A 19,340-nucleotide genomic window follows, 5' to 3' on the forward strand; every position below is an offset into this window, starting at 1 on the left:
TCTGTGGCCCTGGGCTCCGACAGAACTCTCCGTCACCTTTCCCTCCGCTATCCTCTGCTCAGCGCGAGCTGTCCCACACATAGACCAAGACTAATGTAACCAGACAGTTAACGCCCACACTCCTGGGGCCTCGCATAACTGCCATCAATCATCCGCCGCCTCCTAATATTCCTGATCATTTCCTGCGGATTCGATGCGAGGAATGTAGAAAGCGATTGGTACAAATTCACTGTTTGCTCCAGCCGTGAACAGTGACCCTATATATTGCTGTAGCTCTAAGCGACAGGACTTCATTAGGGCTGGAATTAGAGCCGTTTGTAACATCAATCAGAGGCTTGTGAGGTGTTTGGAGCAGAGCTGCAATGGGCAGCTATACCTAGGCAAAAGCATAGAAAGGTAGACGCCTCCTTCGGCTCTGGGGCGTATGCATCGAGGGACCAAGGGAATCCGTGTGCATTTCTTCCCCGTGCGTCACACAAACGGATGTTGCTAGGCCAATCAGAGGCAGGTGGGGGCGGGTCTTTACATACGCAGCCTGTAAGAACAGCTGAGCCGCACAACATCAGAACTGGCTCTGTTGAATTGAATTGTAGTCCTTGGATAAGTCCCGGAAAAGACGTGCTGTGATTTGCCAGTAGTCACGACTGGCAGCAGTTTTTCCAGGAAGTCCGGACTACAACTGTTGCACGTCACTCCAATGAACTGCAGAGGCGAACGAGGCATCTAGCTTTTTATATCTGTGGGCACAAGGCCTACATTTTTTTTTTTTTTGTTAAATATCTTTATTCATGTCACATAGGTTTCAACAAATTTAATATCAATTTAACACTGAAAAGACATCATTTTTTGAGTTTTTCTCCCTTTCCCCAACCCTCCCCATACTGCTATCAGTAATCACTCCTTAATAGAGAAAAAGACATAAGACATAAGCAGCACAAGCAAATAGTTAAGCGTACACAATGTACACAATAATAAAGGCCTACAACTTTTTAACCACTTGCCATATCGTACAATAAATATGATTAACATAATTGTTTTGTAATTAAGTTGTTACATTGTTATATTATCAAACATAAACATCAAAGTTATCAGACAGTCATTATCATTTCCCAAAAGGAGACGCATGTATTCAGTCTGATCAGAAGAGGGGGGAGGCATGGATTTGTGACGTACAGTATATGTACGTACAGTTACTGTATACAGTACATACTGTACTACAGTATTTATGTACTGTATGCCTTTACAAGCTCGCAGCGTGGCACTCGTGCGAGCTTGTATATCTGCTATTTTTCAATAGTTAAAGCACAACATAACGCAGTGAATCCTTGTACCCAGGGCCCAGGATTTGGTGCGACCAGGGGTGTCGCACCAAATTCTGGGCCCTGGGTACAAGGATTCACTCACATTTTGTGCTTTAACTATTGAAAAATAGCAGATATACAAGCTCGCAAGCGCGGCACTCGGTGCCGCGCTGTGAGCCTGTATATCTGCTATTTTTTATCTGCTATTTTTCAATTAGGTTTTTTGAAAAACCTAAGTGTCTATGTCAGTGGTGCTCAAATATTTTCATGTGAAGGACCCCCAAAATGATATGTATTTGGCCACGGACCCCCATCTCAAAATATTTAGATCCAGGGACCCCCTATGAAGCAAAATTTGAGTTACAAATGTTCGCTTAAATAAATACATATATTCTAAAATTTGCACACATTTTCACGACTTATAAAAATAGCAGATCTACAAGTTTGCAGTGCGGCACTCGGTGCCGCGCTGTGAGCTTGTATATTTGCTATTTTTGAAGCGGTGAAAGCCTCTTCCAAGGTGTGGCTTTGTCTGTCCCATGTCTGTCCCATGTCTGTCCCGTGCATGCAGAATTGAGGATTGGTCAAGCTTCACATGACAATTTGGCCCTCCAGACAAAATCATTCATTCAGAATTCATGAAAATATAGAACTAAAGCACATAGAACGTATAGATCTAGAAGATAGAATGTATAGATCTAGAACACAGATTTCATAGCTCTAGAACACATATAAGAATTCACCGCTTCACTTCGAACCGAGGTTCGATTTTTCAATAGCTGAAGACAGGCCCCTCCACCTTGGGCTCTAGTAACTCAGTCCCACTCCCCCCCCCCCCCCCCCCCCCCCCCCCTGTGACGCCCCTGGGTGCGACACCCCTGCGTGTCACACTTAGACGGGTACCTTTTCAGAGGACATTCAGGAGCCAGTGTGCACTCTCTGAGATGAAGCCAGCCATGACAACCCTCCCCCCTCTCAGTTTCCAGGGACCCTAGCTCTGTCCCCCCGCTCGGCGCTGCTGCGTCTCGGGACTGTCAATTGTCTGCTGATGATAGTGTATCTCAGCAGTCAATCATGGCTATCGGGGGAGTGAGTGACAGGCTTGTGTTACCATCCTGTAAAAAGCTCAGGGCACAGATGACAGGAATATCTGATAAAGCGCTACGAGTCAGTTAAACAAGGATATCTGTCAGCGTGGCGTGTTTGCGCGTGTGTGTGTGTGTGTGTGTGTGTGTGTGTGTGTGTGAGAGTGTGTGTGCGTGCGTGCGTGTGTACGTGTGTTTGTGCCAGCATGTTTGCGCATGTGTGCGTGCGTGTGCGTTTGCGCGTGCGTAAGTGTGCGAGTATGCGCGTGTGCATGTGTGCGTGTGTGCGTGCATGCGTAGATGGTGTTGCCGATGTGATGTGTTTTGTTGTGGCGTGTGAGATGGTTGACAACATAATGACAGAGTCTGGATACACAACATCGTACTGATGTACAGCTATAATTCTGCCATTTAGAATCAATTTATGGGTATTCAGGGTTTATGTCTATGTCTGTATGTACAGTATGTACCGTATGCCTTTACTACAGTAGGTGTGGCCTTGTGTTTGTGCCTGCCTGTGTGTGTGTGTGTGTGTGTGTGTGTGTGTGTGTGTGCGTGCGTGCGTGCGTGCGTGCGTGTGTGTGTGTGATGTCTGTATAATGGTCAGTATCATGTCAGTAGCAAATATCGGGCAGTATCATGCTCAGTATCATGTCAATAACATCTCAGTATCATATCAGCATCATGGCCAGTCACGTCAGTATTGTCAGCATCATGTCAGTATCATGGTCAGTAGGCTAAGACCACACAAACCTTTAGACAAATCTTCACCTTATCCTCTTCAGATCATCATTTGCATTGCAGGAGTCCATCTTGTCATGCGGTTGACTTTCGAGTCTAACATTCAAAGGAACAATTCAAAACTAATAGGCCTACAGTAACTTTAGGTGACTTTGTGGAGTATCACGGTGCTGTGTTCTAGAGGTCTAGCACTCTTTCAGCACAGTGATTCCTAGTTTGAGTCCCAAGTCTCCTATAGCTAAATGCTGGAGTACTTCAACACTTTGAATGCAAACATACAACAACACTTCAAAAGCACTGTTGAAAAGGACAAGGGGTTCCGAGCGCTCAGGATAAGGAGGAGAGGAGCTTGATAGTTAAAACAAAGTTCAAAAGCACTTGGAGATAACTGTTTATACTGTTCTCTGTTTTCAAAAATAGCAGGTCTACAAGCTCGCAGCGCGGCACTTGGTGCCACGCTGTGAGCTTGTAGAGCTGCTAACTCAAGCGGTGAATTTGTATTCTATGTGTTCTAGATCTATACATTCTGTGATCTATACTTTCTATGTGCTTTAGTTCTAGTTCTGAATGAATGAATGATTTTACTGTAGTGTGCATCTTCTCAGTACAGTGTTATCATGTTTGAGGTTGGCTGTTAAATGTTGAGGCTAACTTACAGAAGAAGAGAAACCACAATGTACACACCACTCATGGTTAAAGAGGCTTAGGGGTCATGACCAAACAGTATTCACAAAAAAGTAAGAAGCCAGCACTCAACACATCTCCATATATTGGCATAAAAGGGACAGGACGGAATTCATTCGCAAGTGTGACTTGTGTTGCGGTTGGTTGTTTAAGTTGGACAAAATGTGTCCATAATTTCCCAGATATGGATGAGCTGGGATGAGGTGTCACGCACTGTGACACACATGGGCTTAATATTGATGACCAGTAAGACTCCCTAATCGGGAGATAAGCGACCGTAGGTCGCTTATCTCCACAAATAGGGCAAAAATGTGTTTTTCCTAAATCTTCCTGATCCATGTTGATGACATGAGTGTAGACATGCTGTGTAGTGATTTTCGTGATTTTAGGGCAAAATCTGTAGGAGTTACGGCATTGTATGTGAGCTGCAGTGGAGGGGGTCCTCCACTGGGGGCGCCACCACTTTTGCATCCGTTCTGGAGCACCAGGAGTGGGTGGTCCCCAGGAATTCCCCGTGAGCAGCCCCGTTGGGGTGGTCATTTGGTCATTTTTGCACATTTGTTCATTTTTTACATCTGGGGGTCCCCCAGGGACCTGGGGGTCCCTGGAGCTCCGGGGGTCCTTGGAGGTTGTAGTTTGGCAGGCAAGGAGTGTGTGTGCAAAATCTGGCATGGATCGGGGCAACGGTTGTGCAGATAGGAGCAGGGCAAAATTAGACCTGGGGGTCCCCCAGGGACCTGGGGGTCCCTGGAGCTGCGGGGGGCCTTGGAGGTAGTAGTTTGGCAGGTCAGGAGTTTGTGTGCAAGATTTGGCATGGATGGGGGCAACGGTTGTGGAGATATGAGCAGGGCAAAAGTGTGACGTGTGACTGACGCACGGACAGCCGGTGGAGGTTTTGATAGTAAATGCGACCTACGGTCGCAACAACAGGGATCTCCATATATGGGCATAAAAGGGAAAAGGATGGAATGAATTTGCAACATCATTGTGATGTCAGAACAGGTCAGCTACAGTGCTTCTTTCGTGTATCATCGTCCTTGATGATTGGTTGGCGACATTTGTTTCACAAGATTTCTTGTTGCAGGGGAGGCCATGAGGTGGCTGTCGTCTTCTCCCCCTTGCTGCTGAGCTGGGATGAGGTGTCAGGCACTGTGACGCATACTCACAGGGGGAAAAAAAAGTCAACTAAATCGGAGACGATATAAAATAAAAATAAAACCTCGGTTCGAAGTGAAGCGGTGAATTTGTATTCTATGTGTTCTAGATCTATACATTCTGTGATCTATACTTTCTATGTGCTTTAGTTCTAGTTCTGAATGAATGAATGATTTTGTCTGGAGAGCCAAATTGTCATGTGAAGCTTGGCCAATCCTCAATTCTTCATTCTGGACATGTACGGGACAGACAAAGCCACACCTTGGAAGCGGCTTTCACCGCTTCAAAAATAAATAAATAAAATGAGAAGAAAACTAAATTATTTGTACACATTTTTATACTTTTTTAAATGTTTAACTTTTTTTGAGCGGTGCTGGCTTTTAATTGGCTGCCAAGGTTGCCATTAGCAACGGCTGCAGGCGTGGTGAAACGACAGGTTTTAATTGGCTGCCAGGTTGCCATTAGCAACGGCTGCAGGCGTGGTGAAACGGGTCAGGAAGTTGTGGCTGTGTTCGCAGCGTGGGTGTAAAGGTCAGGTAAAGGTCACGCTAAAGGTCAGACTCAGAACACATGCAGCGAGTTGACCTCACGTTTCATAAGGTCAGGAAGAACTTCCGTTATTGATTCCCAACCTTTTCCAGAACAAGCAGTGACAAAAGTACATTACCTTATATGGACATCACTGACATCATATTATAATGAGGTCATGTTTGATGACATGAGCATTGACTCAAGACTTAAAAGCTGATCACACAGAGTGGGAGGGGCTTCAGTCAAAGAGACGACAGGGAGTTGAAAGAGTTGGTATTGTATCATAGAAAGACCATTAGAGCTTATTATTCTGCTGTTGTAAAGTCACACATCACTGCTTGAGGACGCCCCAGAAGACTACAGCTGACCAGTTTATCCAATGTATTTGCAGTGATTCACACTTTGACTTTTATTCTCAGCCTGTAGAGAAGCAGAAAGCAACAGAGAAACAGGCTGAAGGCTTCATTAAAGAGCTGCAACAGGAGGTCAGTGGATTAGAGAAGAGAAGCTCTGAGCTGAAACAGCTCTCACACACTGAAGACCACCTCCACCTCCTCCAGTTACAACAAGAAATGGAGAAGAAGCTGTGTGATGCTGAGCTGAGGAGGATCCAGCAATATGAGGTGGATGTGACTCTGGATCCTGATACAGCACATCCCTACCTCATCCTGTCTGATGATGGAAAACAAGTAAGTGATGGAAACGTAAGGAAAAATCTGCCCGACAACACAGAGAGATTCTCTTATTGTGTCTGTGTCTTAGGAAAACAAAGCTTCTCAGGAAGGTTTTACTATGAGGTTCAGGTTACAGGGAAGACTCACTGGCATCTAGGAGTGGCCAGAGAGTCCATCAACAGGAAACGTATGAACAATCTGAGTCCCAAAGATGGTTTCTGGACTATAGGGTTGTGGAATGGAAATGAGTACAAGGCTAATGGTGATGCTGATGTCAAACTCCCTGTGAGCGAGACGCTCCAGAAAGTGGGAGTGTTTGTGGATTATGAGGAGGGTCTGGTCTCCTTTTATGATGTGGAGGCCAGAGTTCATCTCTACTCTTTCACTGGCTGCACCTTCACTGAGAAACTCTACCCATTCTTCAATCCATGTCTTAATGCTGGCGGTAGAAACTCTGCTCCTCTGATCATCTCTCCTGTCAACATGGACACTGAGCTTTGGGATATATTGATTGATTGATTGAAGAATTTATTAGAAGTTTGCAATAGAAAAAAGTACAGTTTCAAGACAGTACAAATCACTGGTACAAGGTCAACTAAAAGGAGATCCTAGAAAGCCGAGGCTTATTTCCACAGGAACCACACTTTAAGTATCTCATATAACATTGAAAGACAGACGGATAGAACATACTTTATCTTGGATAATATCAGTTTCAAAAGCATAACATCAAATACAAAGGTAGAAAAGAAAGAAAAAAGGGGGGGGGGCATGGGGGCTTAGTCTATTTACAAGTGAGAGAACGGTGGGAACATGTTCCCTCCATCTTCAAAATGAAGAAAAACATGACACCCAGTGTGAAGTGAGCGGTGCACATTACGAGTAACTTACTTGCGCCAGCAGAGCGTGCAAGTACTGTGTTCGGCTGTGTGTGTATGTATGTATGCAGGTATGTCGGGAAAAGCATTTCTGGCAACGTCATCATTAACAGCCAATGAGGGACCATGCAGCATTCCTAGTGAGCGCACATCATGGCGCACTCTGCTGGCGCACAAGTAGGCCATACTTGGCCTTCTTGTGCACAAGGAGCAAGTTGGCACCTCGACAGAGTGCAGTTTAGTTACTTATTGTCATCATTAACAGCCAATGAGGGACCAGTATTCCAGGTGAAGCCAGTGGTGATGTCATTGGTCTTTTTTTTTAAAGTGTTATGCCAGTGGTGAGTACACCTCATGGCCTACTTACGCACACGGTGCAAGTTGGCACCTGGACAGAGTTTCTAGTTCCATCATGCGTCCTGTGAAGCTTGGCCAATGTGACCCTGGACGTGCATACGGACAAAGCCAGATGTTGGAGTTCAGCTCCTTCCAGGAGCACCGCTCTAAAATAAATCCTGCATATCAATAAATAAATAAAATTAGAAGAAAACTAAATTATTTGTATAATTTTTTAAATGTTTAACTTTTTTCGAGTGGTGCTAACCGCTCCTATACGTGGCTGTGCGTGTGTCTGTAGCCTTTTTCCTCAGCGTTTTGCCATAGTAAAATGTGTGTACGTAGCATCATGTTTGTCTAGTGATGTCATATGTTGTATGTCTGTAGCCTTTTTCCTCAGCGTTTTGCCATAGCAAAATGTGTGTGTGTAGCATACCCTGTACATCCTAGACTCAAATCCTAGTCTGAAGACGTTATGACCACTGCTCACTTCACATTGGGTGTGATTTTTTTTTTTGCGTTTTGCCATAGCAATATGTGTGTGTGTGTGTAGCCATATTACATCACCAATTACATCCTAGACCTATATCCTAGTCTTTTTCCTCGGCATTTTGCCATAGCAATGTGTGTGTGTGTGTGTGTGTAGCCTTACATCACCAATTACCATTTGAAGACGTTATGCAAGCACGACCACCGCTCACTTCACATTGGGTGTGATTTTTTACATTCATTTTAATGAGAGTCTATGGGGAAATGAGCCAATTCTTTTAGCTCTTTTCTATGCTCTGATAAAGTGAGCCCATGCTGTTTCTGCAGGAACTGCTTTTCTTGTTAAGAACTTCCTCCATCTTAACTCAGACCTCGGGGCACTGAATCCTGCCGCTCCTGATGTCATGGATGACGTCATGGGGAGGGCGCCCTTCCACAACGCAGCCCACCGACCGGGCGGTGCCGAGCATCTCCCCGACGGTGCCGGAGAGGCGGCGGGCGCAGGAGCGCGGCCTCATGACCCGGGCGACTTCTTCTTCCTGTCCCTGGGGGGCTCCTTCAGGGCCCGGATGATCAGCGCCGAGGCGGGCGGCACCACCTCGATGGCCGCCTGCCGGGTCTGCCTCAATGTGACCCGCAGGCCCTTCCAGTCGGCCGTGGCCTTGGCGATGTCGTCGCCCACCTTCTTGGGGGACAGGCCCCAGTTGCGTCAGTTCAGAAAAAGCTAAGGAATGGCAACATGACTGGTGTCTTGCAAGTGCGCCTTCGCGCACGTGCAAGACACCAGTCATGTTGCCATACATACCTTAGCAACAGGTATGATACATTTATTTTAAGAAGTACATTCTATTTTCCCCCCGTTTTCTACAGTTTCTTGGGCTGGATATGGCAGCCTGGAACCTTGTTCAAGTGCAGCCAGACTGATTTGTCATACAGTGTTGCGTCACATCAAAATGAACTAATCCGCAATCTTACGCGTTACATGCACGAGGCATTCTGTGAGCTTGAAGATCAGCTATTTAACTGTGTGTCTGTGCACTCTTGATCATGTAGAAGCAGTGAAGTACAGGTAAATATTTGTTTGTTACTAGCTGCAAGTCAGTGTACCTGTCAGTGTGTGTGTGTGTGTGTGTGTGTGTGTGTGTGTGTGCGTGTGTGTGTGTGTGTAGTCAGTAGGTTATCATGCTGAAATGCCGAAAATAGGGATGCTGTACAACAGGTGGGGTGGGCAATTCAGGAAAACAATCAGAATATAGGCCAGCCTGAGCCTACATACATCCCAGACACATAAACCACAACAGGGGCAAAGCAAGCTACTGCCAGCTTGCTTCCCTTTCAAAGGAGCTGTTGATCAGCAGTAGGAGCCGTGTGTGTGTGTGTCTAACTACCATGTCCTGAATGGAAATGATTAAGAGGGTATTGGTGGCACTAAGGGAACGCTCTACCCACTGCTTAGCCTATAGACTGTGTGTGTGTGTGTGTGTGTGTGTGTGTGTGTGTGTGTGTGCGTGCGTGCGTGCGTGCGTGCGTGCGTGCATGCGTGCATGAGTTTTGTTTTGTTTTATAGGGGATAGTGAAGATAGACAGGAAACAGGGAGAGACACGTAGCAAAGGTCATCGGAAGCGGGTTTCGAACTCACGACTCGTTGCAGGCTGCACAAAGCCTATATGTGGACCTGGGTTAGGGTTAGGGTTAGGTCGCTATAGGCCAGCGGGCACCCCCTTTATTTTGTATTCCATTTTCCTCTCTTTTCCACATTTTATCTCCTCCTGGTGGCGCCACTTTGAAAACCAGTGGGCCTATCTAGTATCTCTCTCTATCTATCTATCTATCTCTCTCTCTCTATCTCTCTCTCTCTCTCTCTCTCTCTCTCTCTCTCTCTCTCTCTCTCTCTCTCTCTCTCTGCCTCTCTCTGCCTGTGGGTCAGTCTGTGCCTGTCTGTGTATATTGGTATGTCTGTGTATGAATGCCAAGGGATTTCCTGCAGCAGCAGCACTGCTCCATTCCAGAGGAAATGAGACTGCATTCACAGTGGAGGATGTGCCTGCCCTTTGTTCCACATACGGTGTCTCTTTGTTTCTAAATAAACCATGTATCATATTATATATTTGTTTTATTTATTTATGTAGCCTATTTTTCTTTCTAAGCTATAACCTACTAGGTTACTTTTTGATGTTTTACTTTTAAGTCAGGGCTTCAGGAGACAGCAGGCTGGAACCTCAGTTAATAATCAAACAACAAACTAAGCTGTTATTTTGCACACCAGTTAGTAGGCTAATCAGTGACTTTCACACTCTGAAATATGCCTGATGTAAATAAAACTGATAGAATAAAGTTTGGAATCAAAAAATGTCTACATAATGTACACAATTAAAGCAGTAGAGGTCACTGTTGCTCAGTTATCACCCAGATCAGAGCAATGGTGTAGGTAAGGCTACTGTAAATAAGAGCAATACTGACATCTGTTGATCAGCTCTGGTATAGCAAGCTTTAGTTTCAGTGACTGGGTCCTTTACTTACATCCCATGTATTACATTATTATCTATTTAACAAATAACCACTTTAACCCTGGTGTCCACTACTTTGGGAATGTCATTATAGTAGAGACAGGTTGTGAGCTTGTAGATTAGTTGGTTTCAAAATAAATGAGAGAATTTTAGAAAATTGGTCAGGGGTACAAACTTTTCAGGCACATGATCTCTCAGATGTTTTCCAAGGCTGGTGTGATCACTCAGTGCCAGACATTGAAAGCCACTATTGCTTTTATAGGTTATTAGAGGCTGCTAAACATGACCAGAATTAGTCAATAACATAATAAATAATACATCTTGACAAAGATGAGCCAATAATTATAAAAAGAATAAATACATTCTGACTATCTTGGGAGAAAGGTTTTGTGCACATCAAACGATGTTGGTTAATTTAATAATGGGCTGCAGTGGCTCGGGGGTAGAGTGGCAGCTTGGCAACCGGAAGGTTCCCAGTTCAATCCTGTTGAAGTGTCCTTGAGCAAGAAGACACTCAACCCCTAATCAGTGGCGTCAGTTGAGAAAAAGCTAAGGTATGGCAACATGACTGATGTCTTGCACGCGCGCGACATCAGTCATGTTGCCAACAGGCATGATACATTTATTTTAAGAAGTACATTCTATTTTTTCCCCTAGTTTCTACGGTTTCTTAGGCTGGATATGGCAGCCTGGACCGTTGTTCAAGACAAGTTCAGCTAAACTTGGCATGTTAGTAAACGTGCCACAATTAACAATAATGAATTGCACCTGTGCAGCTGACCTGCGGAACCTGGGAATATAGGCTACCATTATGTCAAGATGGGGAGAATACAAGTGTGGAGAATATAATTATAATACCTTGTTAAAATCACCATGTTGTGAAATGTTGCATTTGTAGTTATTTTACTGTAATTTAACAACATAATAACTAGCACAGATAGACAAAGAGACATTCATGGATTTATATTTAAAAGTAACTTTTATTTTCCCCCCTGGACCCAGGGTATGGCAGCTGCATACCCCTGCCATACCCAATTGACGCCCCTGCCCCTAATTGCTCCCGAAGAGCAGGTTGGTGCCTTGCATGGTTTCCTCTGCCATCGGTGTGTGTGTGTGTGTGTGTGTGTGTGTGTGTGTGTGTGTGTGTGTGTGTGTGTGTGTGTGTGCGTGTGTGTGTGTGTGTGTGTGTGTGTGTGTGTGTGTGTGTGTAAATGGTAAATGGTGCATTTATATAGCGCCTTTATCCAAGGCACTTTACATAGATTGTGATTTACATTCACCCATTCACACACACATTCATACACTGATGGCAGAGGAAACCATGCAAGGCACCAACCAACTCATTACCAGAATTGATCAATTTTATAGCTCAACCTGATGACATGGTAGATCAATAAGAAACGGTCACCCATTGCTGGCGGAAGTGGTCAATTTCAGGAGCTACCAGTTGCATACATTTAGGTCATACATGGGCAACTGGCGGCCCGGGGGCCACATGCGGCCCCCACCCTCACTTAATGGTGGAATACTGATATATTATTTATTTCAGCTGTTACAATTCCAACCATGCAAACATGACTCACTTTAATTACATCAGTCTATATTAGTAGCTTAATCACTCAAAAAGTTGGTATGAGAACAGTCATGAAATTTAGGAATTGAAACTTAGGAATCCAATTAAAATACCTAAAAATAATCCCGGATTCCAATTCAAAAATAGCAAAAATAGCTGATCTACAAGCTCAAAACGTGGCGTATTGCGACGCGTTTTGAGCTTGTAGATCGGCTATTTTTTTAAAAATTTTGACTTGTATATGCATTGTGGCCCTCTGGAGTGAATGTGGAAATATAGTGGCCCTCTCCATCATCAAAGTTGCCCACCCCTGATTTAGGTAAACTCATCATAACTATATCAAATTGATTGTATAGGCACCATGACCTCCCTGTGTCTGTATGTGACCTACACAAGTCCTTCATAGTGGTGTCATTAGATGGTGGGGGGAATGGTGTCATTAATTGGGACAAATGAGCAGACTCAGTTTGACTGATGAAGACAATACCACTGAGCTGTCCCTTCAGAATGTAGGCTACACTAGCCCATACAGCAGGGTTCCCCGATTAGTCTAGGGTACCAAGCCGAGGGCCACAACATTGCAGGGGGCGACGGTGGTGTTCCCGCTACTCCAGCAACAGTTCAGATATCGTCGTTGTCGGGTGAAAATCTTGTTCGTTTTGCATTTATCATTTTAAAAATGATTTAAACTAGTGAAAACAGCCGATCTACAAGCACGCCTCGCGGTGCGAGGTGTTGTGTGCTTGTAGATCTGCTGTTTTCACTACTTTTGTGCGATGGCCATGTATGATGAAGCAGGGCTTTGCTTTGTGAAAGAACGTACAAATTTGGAGATACGTGATTTCCACCCAACAATGACGATATACTAGTGTTGTTGCTGCTCTTATACCACCATTATTACTGGGGTTGGTGGGGGCCAGACAGTAGCCCCCCGTGGGCCACAAATGGCCCGCGGGCCGCCTATTGGGGAACCCTGCCATACAGTAATGCGTGTGTGGGAGCTCGAAAACAATCTTCTCAGAGGCTGCAAGTCATTTCCTCCGCTAGGCTATAATTAGCCCGTCGGTTGTCCATGATTGCTGGTAAAATGTGTTGTTGTGTACTCACACACCATCCATAACATAGCCAGGTTGGCACCTAGGCTGTTATCTACCCAACATCACTGTCTACACACAGAAAACAGTTGTTCTTTAAAAGGCTATATGGTTCCACGAACCATCACCTACAAATAACCATTTAGTGAATGATCCCTTTATGTTCCTCATAATGGTTTCCTCAAAGAACCTTTTTTGATGGTTCTTTGAGGCACCTTGAACCACCTAAAGGAGTAGTTCACCCTCGATTACTCATCCCATGGAGACTTGAGTTCAATAATACGTTTTTGTATTTGTCGCATTCTGGAGCCAATAATTTGATTATAATAGATTTACGCCCATTGATTCCGGATGGAGACCCAAATGCATTTGGGCAGGCTCATTGATCTGGAATCAACGGGCCTACAAAGAGTCTCTACTCAAATTATTGGCTTGCGACACAAACCTTTTTTCTCCATGGGGTGAGTAATCGATAAGAAAAAAAGTCATTTTGGGGGTGAACTACTCCTTTAATCCCAAGCATCCCAATGTTGAGCAAATCCTAATAGGCAAAAAAATTTGCTGACAATAGCAGATCTACAAGCTAACACTATGACACATTGCAATATACGTTGCAAACCTGTTGATCAGCTATTTTCGACAAAGAGATTTGGTGTAGAGGGAAAAGGCGAGTGGACCAAGTCGATGATACACGGTTCTTAAAATAACCTTCTGAAAGGTTCTTTCTGGATGCAAAAATGGTTCTTCCATGGTATCAACCAGTTGGCAGGCACCTTAATTTTCCTGTGTGTAGACCTATTGGTGCAAATGATGCAGATGAAACCAGATATGTAAGCATTCAATGTGCATCAGCTACATGTGTACCGGTATGTTTTGGTACCAAGAAGAGTGACACCGTGGACCATTAGCACTTAGCAGTTCTAGGAAGTCATCAAAACTGCAGAGGAATTCTTGTCTTTGAACCCACTCATCCTTAATTGTAGGTTGTGATCAAATTGCCTGATTTATGTGAAGCCTAATTTCCTGCCACATCAAGGGGGCTATGGTCATACAAAAAAAGAAGAACGTCTTAAGACACACTGTGAGAGGCCTCACGAGTAAAAAAGACAAGGTGAACAAAACCGGCCTACTTTATTATTCATTTAGCCATGGACGTGCTGGCCATTGGGAAAAGCTCCCGAACGGACGGTCCAGGCCGGCCATTAGGAAAAAATAAAATAAAAAATGTCACTGTCGGGCAGAAACCTCCTATCTCCAAGTTTCAAATGTATACATTTTTTTGCAAAGCAAAGCCCTGCTTCATCATGGGCCGTTGCACAAAAGTAGTGAAAATAGCAGATCTACAAGCACACAACGCCTCGCACCGCGTGCGAGGCGTTGTGTGCTAGTTGTGTGTAGTTTAGTACATTTTACAGATGATAAATACAAAACAAACGTTTTTTCCCGGGCTGAATCAGGGGCCCAGCACGACCCTGCATTTAGCTATCATCACCAGAGCCCTGATCAACCTAGTAATACTTTCCACTCAACACCAAAACAACACTCTAGTGGAGTTGTTTTGCAGACTGGCTGTAGTAGCTACAGGGCAGCAGCACACAACTCAGTGAGTAGAACGTACAAATAGGATTATGGAAGTGGTGCCTTAGAGCAGTGGTTCTCAACCTTTTCAGGCCGCAACCCCCAAAATAATCATATTTTAACTGGGGACCCCCCACCCTATGAACACTAAGAGTTGAGGCATTGCATTTTGTATAAGACGGTTCTATTGTGAAAACAGCCGATCTACATGCTCACAACGCCTCGCAACGTAGATCTGCTATTTTCAAAATGTCTGCCTCTAATATTTGACAATTTGACCAATGTTTAATTAGTCATTTTAGAAGTATTAAAAAGTCCTTAAATTGTCACTTTAGAAATGTGCATATACCTCTATATGCACTTAAACTTTATCTTGGTTTGTTTACTGTCGAGTGAGAAAACAATGTTGCACATTAAGTTGATCATCTGGGGACCCCTCAAAATAATGTGGGGACGTCAGTGGTTCTCAACCTGTGGGTCGGGACCCCAAATTAATTTGGGGGGGTCCCCAGATGATTATAACTTAATGTGCAACACTGTTTTCTTATTCAACTGTAAACAAACCAACATAAAGTTTGAGTGTATAACACATTTCTAAAGTGGCAATCTAAGGACTTATCAATACCTCTGAAATGACAAATTAAACTTTGGCCAAATTGTCAAATATTAGAGGCAGAAATTGTGAAAATAGCCGATCTACATGCTCACAGGCGGTGTGAGCATGTAGATCGGCTATTTTCACAATAGAACCGCGATATACAAAATGTAATGCCTCAACTCTTAGTGCTTGTCAGGCTGGAGGAGGTGTCCCCAGTTAAAATATGATTATTTTGGGGGTCGCGGCCTGAAAAGGCCTTAGAGCAGTGGTTCTCGACCCCCATTTTGCTATGAATTAGGCCACGGACCCCCTTGCCAATGACAGACCCTTAAGGGTCTATTTGGTTCCTAGCTATCAATTATCTTACCCCCCTGGAACCTCCACAAAGAAACCTAGGGTCCCCGGACCCCAATTTGAGAATCATTGACTTAGAGCAGGGGTGTCGAACTCATCTTGGGGTGAGGGCCGCATTGGATGAAAGGCGACTTGAAGATGGCCGAACCAGTCGCGGATCGGATGGCATGCACACTCGCGCACATGTTCGCTCTGTTTTTCTTCCTGTCGTCTCAGCCACTGCTGTAGCTAGCAGTATAGCAGTATATCATTTTACAAATTGTGTTCATTATTAAGTAAAATAGTTACTTTCATTATTGGTATTACAGTTGCAGTTAGGTACGAGAGATGCTATTTGTTTAAAGGAGTATTTCATCCCCAAAATGACTTTTTTTTCTTTGATTACTCACGCCATGGAGAATTGAGTTCAATAATATATTTTTATTTTATTTGTCGCCTTACTAAGACAAAAATGTGATAATAGTACACTTCCCCCCATTGATTCCGGATGGGGACCCAAATGCATTTGGGTCCCCATCCGGAATCAATAGGCATGCATTTATTGTAATCAAATTTCTGTTTTAGGAATGAGTCTACATTGGCTCCATGGCATTTTGGGGGTGAACTACTCCTTTAAGAAGTGCCAATAAGAATAAACCATTTGATAATAGAATAATTCAATTCCTGATAGTCTCCAGTACGCTATAATTTGTAAATTGCAAAAAAAAATATTATTGATGCAGACAATAATTATTTTTATTGTATTTTAAAATAAACAAAATAAAATTAATGAACAATAATGGCATATTCAGAAAATATCGTAATAATAAAACTTTTACATTTTTATTATTATTATATTTTTTAAATAAGTTATTTTTTTTAACAACATTAATTTCCATGTCTAATATGTGTAATCTTTGAGTACAGTTCGAATATTGTAGGTATGTTCAGGTATTATTCATAGCCAGACCAACCACCCTATTCCTAGCAATGCTGTCATCTTCAAAGAGAGAGAGAGAGCTGGTCACTTAACATTCCAATCAATCAACTCAATCACTGCCAGGTGGGAGAAACCTAGCCTGCAGTGTACAGACATTAGTTAGGTTAATTCTTAAAACAATCATAACTCTTGACAGGAATGGGCTAGAGACTTACTTTTTTCCCCTAAATGCTCAGAAATGTATGCTCTAGCCTGGGGGGTCGGATTGAATCATCTCGCGGGCCGGATTCGGCCCGCGGGCCGTATGTTTGACATCCCTGACTTAGAGCAAGGAAGGTTACAAATTAGAACGATGCAATTCTGGGAAATTACAAGTTTGCCGATGGGGAAAATTAATTCACTAATAAATTAATGGCCATATATGGAGATCTCCTTGTCCCTTTTATGCCCATATAAGGAGATCCCTGATGTCGTCAATATTAAGTCCAAATCTTGGAATGCCCTGTTAGGGCAACCACACTAAAAATAAGAAATGAAAGCCTGCCTTACCACAAGTCTCCTAATCATTCTCAAACACATTCCCTACAAGTATCTACAGAAGTGGACCATACTGTCTCTAATGCAGGGGTTTTCAAAGTGGGTGACGGGGCACCCTGGGGTGCCGCGACGGCAGTCCAGGGGTGCCTCGACGGCAGTCCAGGGGTGCCTCGAGATCATTTGGCAATATTTGGAATTTATTTGGACACTTGAAAAAAATATAGTACCGGTAAGTAAGTAAAGTACTAAGTTATTTTCAGTCAGTTCTAACCAAAATGGTATCTCAACGTTTTCCTCGCAACATTATCACTAAAATATCGTCACTGTCGGGCAGAAACCTCGTATCTCCAAGTTTCAAATGTGTACGTCTTTTGGTAAAGCAAAGCCCTGCTTCATCATACAAGACCGCCGCAAAGAAATAGTGAAAACAGCCGTTCTACAAGCACACAACGCCTCGCGATGCGAGGCGTTGTGTGCTTGTAGATCTGCCGTTTTCACTAGTTTAGTACATTTTACAGATGATAAATACAACAAAACAAACGGTTTTGGACATACTAACCCGACAACGACAATACTAAATATAAGGTGCTGGGAGTGAAAATTATAAGGTAGGGGTGCCTCGGATTAAAACAATATTTATGGGGTGCCCTGAGACAAAAAAGTTTGGGAACCCCTGCTCTAATGGACCGTAGTCTGCTGACAATACCTCCGAAAATAACCAAGGTTGGATTGTATTGTTTCCATAGGACGCACGGACACGCACGGACACGCACAGACGCGCACGCAAGCACGCACGCACACACACACACAAAGAAGACAGGGGTATTGTTTTCTTACGGGTCAGTAAGACCCAGAGAAAGGATGTGAGGTGTACACAAACATGCCTAACATTCTGTACAGGACATAGAGTACAGACACACTGTACAACGATACAAAAACAATGTGGGAGAGGTTATAGACAAGACCTCAGCTCGACATTATTTCATATGTTGGCTGCTATGAGTAAAATGACACTGGCACGATGAAAAACGTAATACAAAGGAATACTCTTCATCTGGCAGGTATATTTATTTTTATAAAACTAGATACATTTATCACACGTGTGTAGTTAATAATACACCTCCAACAACATAGTATGGTAAGTCATAATGAATAAAGGAACTGTACAAGACACAACCGTCTGGAAACGAGCCGAGCGAGAAACATTTCTAACGAAACGAACGTTTCGTCAGCGGCGAAACAATAAAAAATAAAAACGTAGCGCTTCATGGTTCCCTCCAACAATTATGTCACAGTCGACGCAAGAAAAAAAGAAAAAGGAAAGCAAAAGAAAGAAAACACTCGCGCACTCAATTGTCTAAAACCTCGGCTGCCATTTCCTGCAATAGGGGAACTGGGTGGACTCCGCTCGGACCAGGAAGTGGGTGTGTCCACGTCATCTAGACTCCCCCACAGGCCCTCCGCTCGCTGTGTAAACACGATAGCATTCTCCCCGCGGTCCGCAGAGAGCCCTGTTCTTTGTAGAGAGATCAATTCTCTCCTATACCCCCTCCTCCCTCCCCCGATGAATATATTAAGTTATCTTTTGAGGAAATAGCGTAATATAGCGCCGTCACGAACAAAGCTCCTGTTGGCGGGTGATTGTTCCTCGTCGAGTGCTATACCTGGCTTAAGGTCAAAGGCAGGGGTCTTCAACGTTTTCAGGCCAAGGACCCCTTAGTTGAGAGAGAGATGAAGCAGGCAGGGACCCCCACAACCTGTTCATAGATTCCACATGGTTTCATCTTCTGACAGCACAATCATCAGTGTATTTTGGATTCACGTAAATTTGTGTTTTCAGATATTTAACCACTTGAACCGTCATTACCTAATAAACTTGACCTTTCACTCTGTACTTGGTCTGCTCTTTTTCCCCCTCTACACCAAAGGCGTTGTGAGCTTGTAGATCTGCTATTTTTGGCTACAGTTCTAGGAATATGGACACTAGGGTTCAAGTTGTTAATATAAAAAGGATTGGAAGTTTTGGAGGACCCCCTGTAGTAACTCTGAGGGACCTCTGGTCAAAGGAGTTCTCATTTAAGCCTGATCTACACTTAGTCGCGCAGGGTCCAAAATAGATAATCTACAAGCACACAATCAATGCGTCGCGTCGCGATCTTGTGAGATTGTAGATCGGCTATATGTCCGATAGCCTGTACGCCTGCTTCCTGATTTGGCGACGGCCGTCAGCTGTGTTTTCCAGCGAGGCTCCGATGTTTTTTTTTCTTCCATAATTAGGACGGTGCTTGTGCTTGCTACAATGTCTTTT

The 19,340-nt window shown here is 43.9% G+C and overlaps 1 protein-coding gene and 1 pseudogene across 2 annotated transcripts in view; one reads left to right on the forward strand and one right to left on the reverse strand.

Moving 5' to 3' along the window:
* Positions 1-6,690, forward strand: part of LOC308289256 (zinc finger protein RFP-like) — a gene marked incomplete at both ends in the record, with an annotated part of 46,657 nt that extends 39,967 nt beyond the window's left edge. The window contains 2 exons of the mRNA XM_080730899.1: positions 5,917-5,982; positions 6,058-6,690. Of these exons, the coding sequence (XP_080587025.1) occupies positions 5,917-5,982; positions 6,058-6,690 (699 nt within the window). The remainder of the gene's footprint in view (positions 1-5,916; positions 5,983-6,057) is intronic.
* Positions 6,691-8,236: 1,546 nt separating this feature from the next.
* Positions 8,237-8,580, reverse strand: LOC308289266 (large ribosomal subunit protein uL11-like; annotated as a pseudogene). Its single transcript has one exon. The product of its transcript is annotated as a large ribosomal subunit protein uL11-like (transcript).
* Between the last annotated feature and the right edge of the window lie 10,760 nt (positions 8,581-19,340).

Source organism: Nannobrachium achirus (genome assembly GCF_963921795.1).
Source record: "Nannobrachium achirus genome assembly, chromosome: 1".
Classification (NCBI taxonomy): Eukaryota; Metazoa; Chordata; class Actinopteri; order Myctophiformes; family Myctophidae; genus Nannobrachium; species Nannobrachium achirus.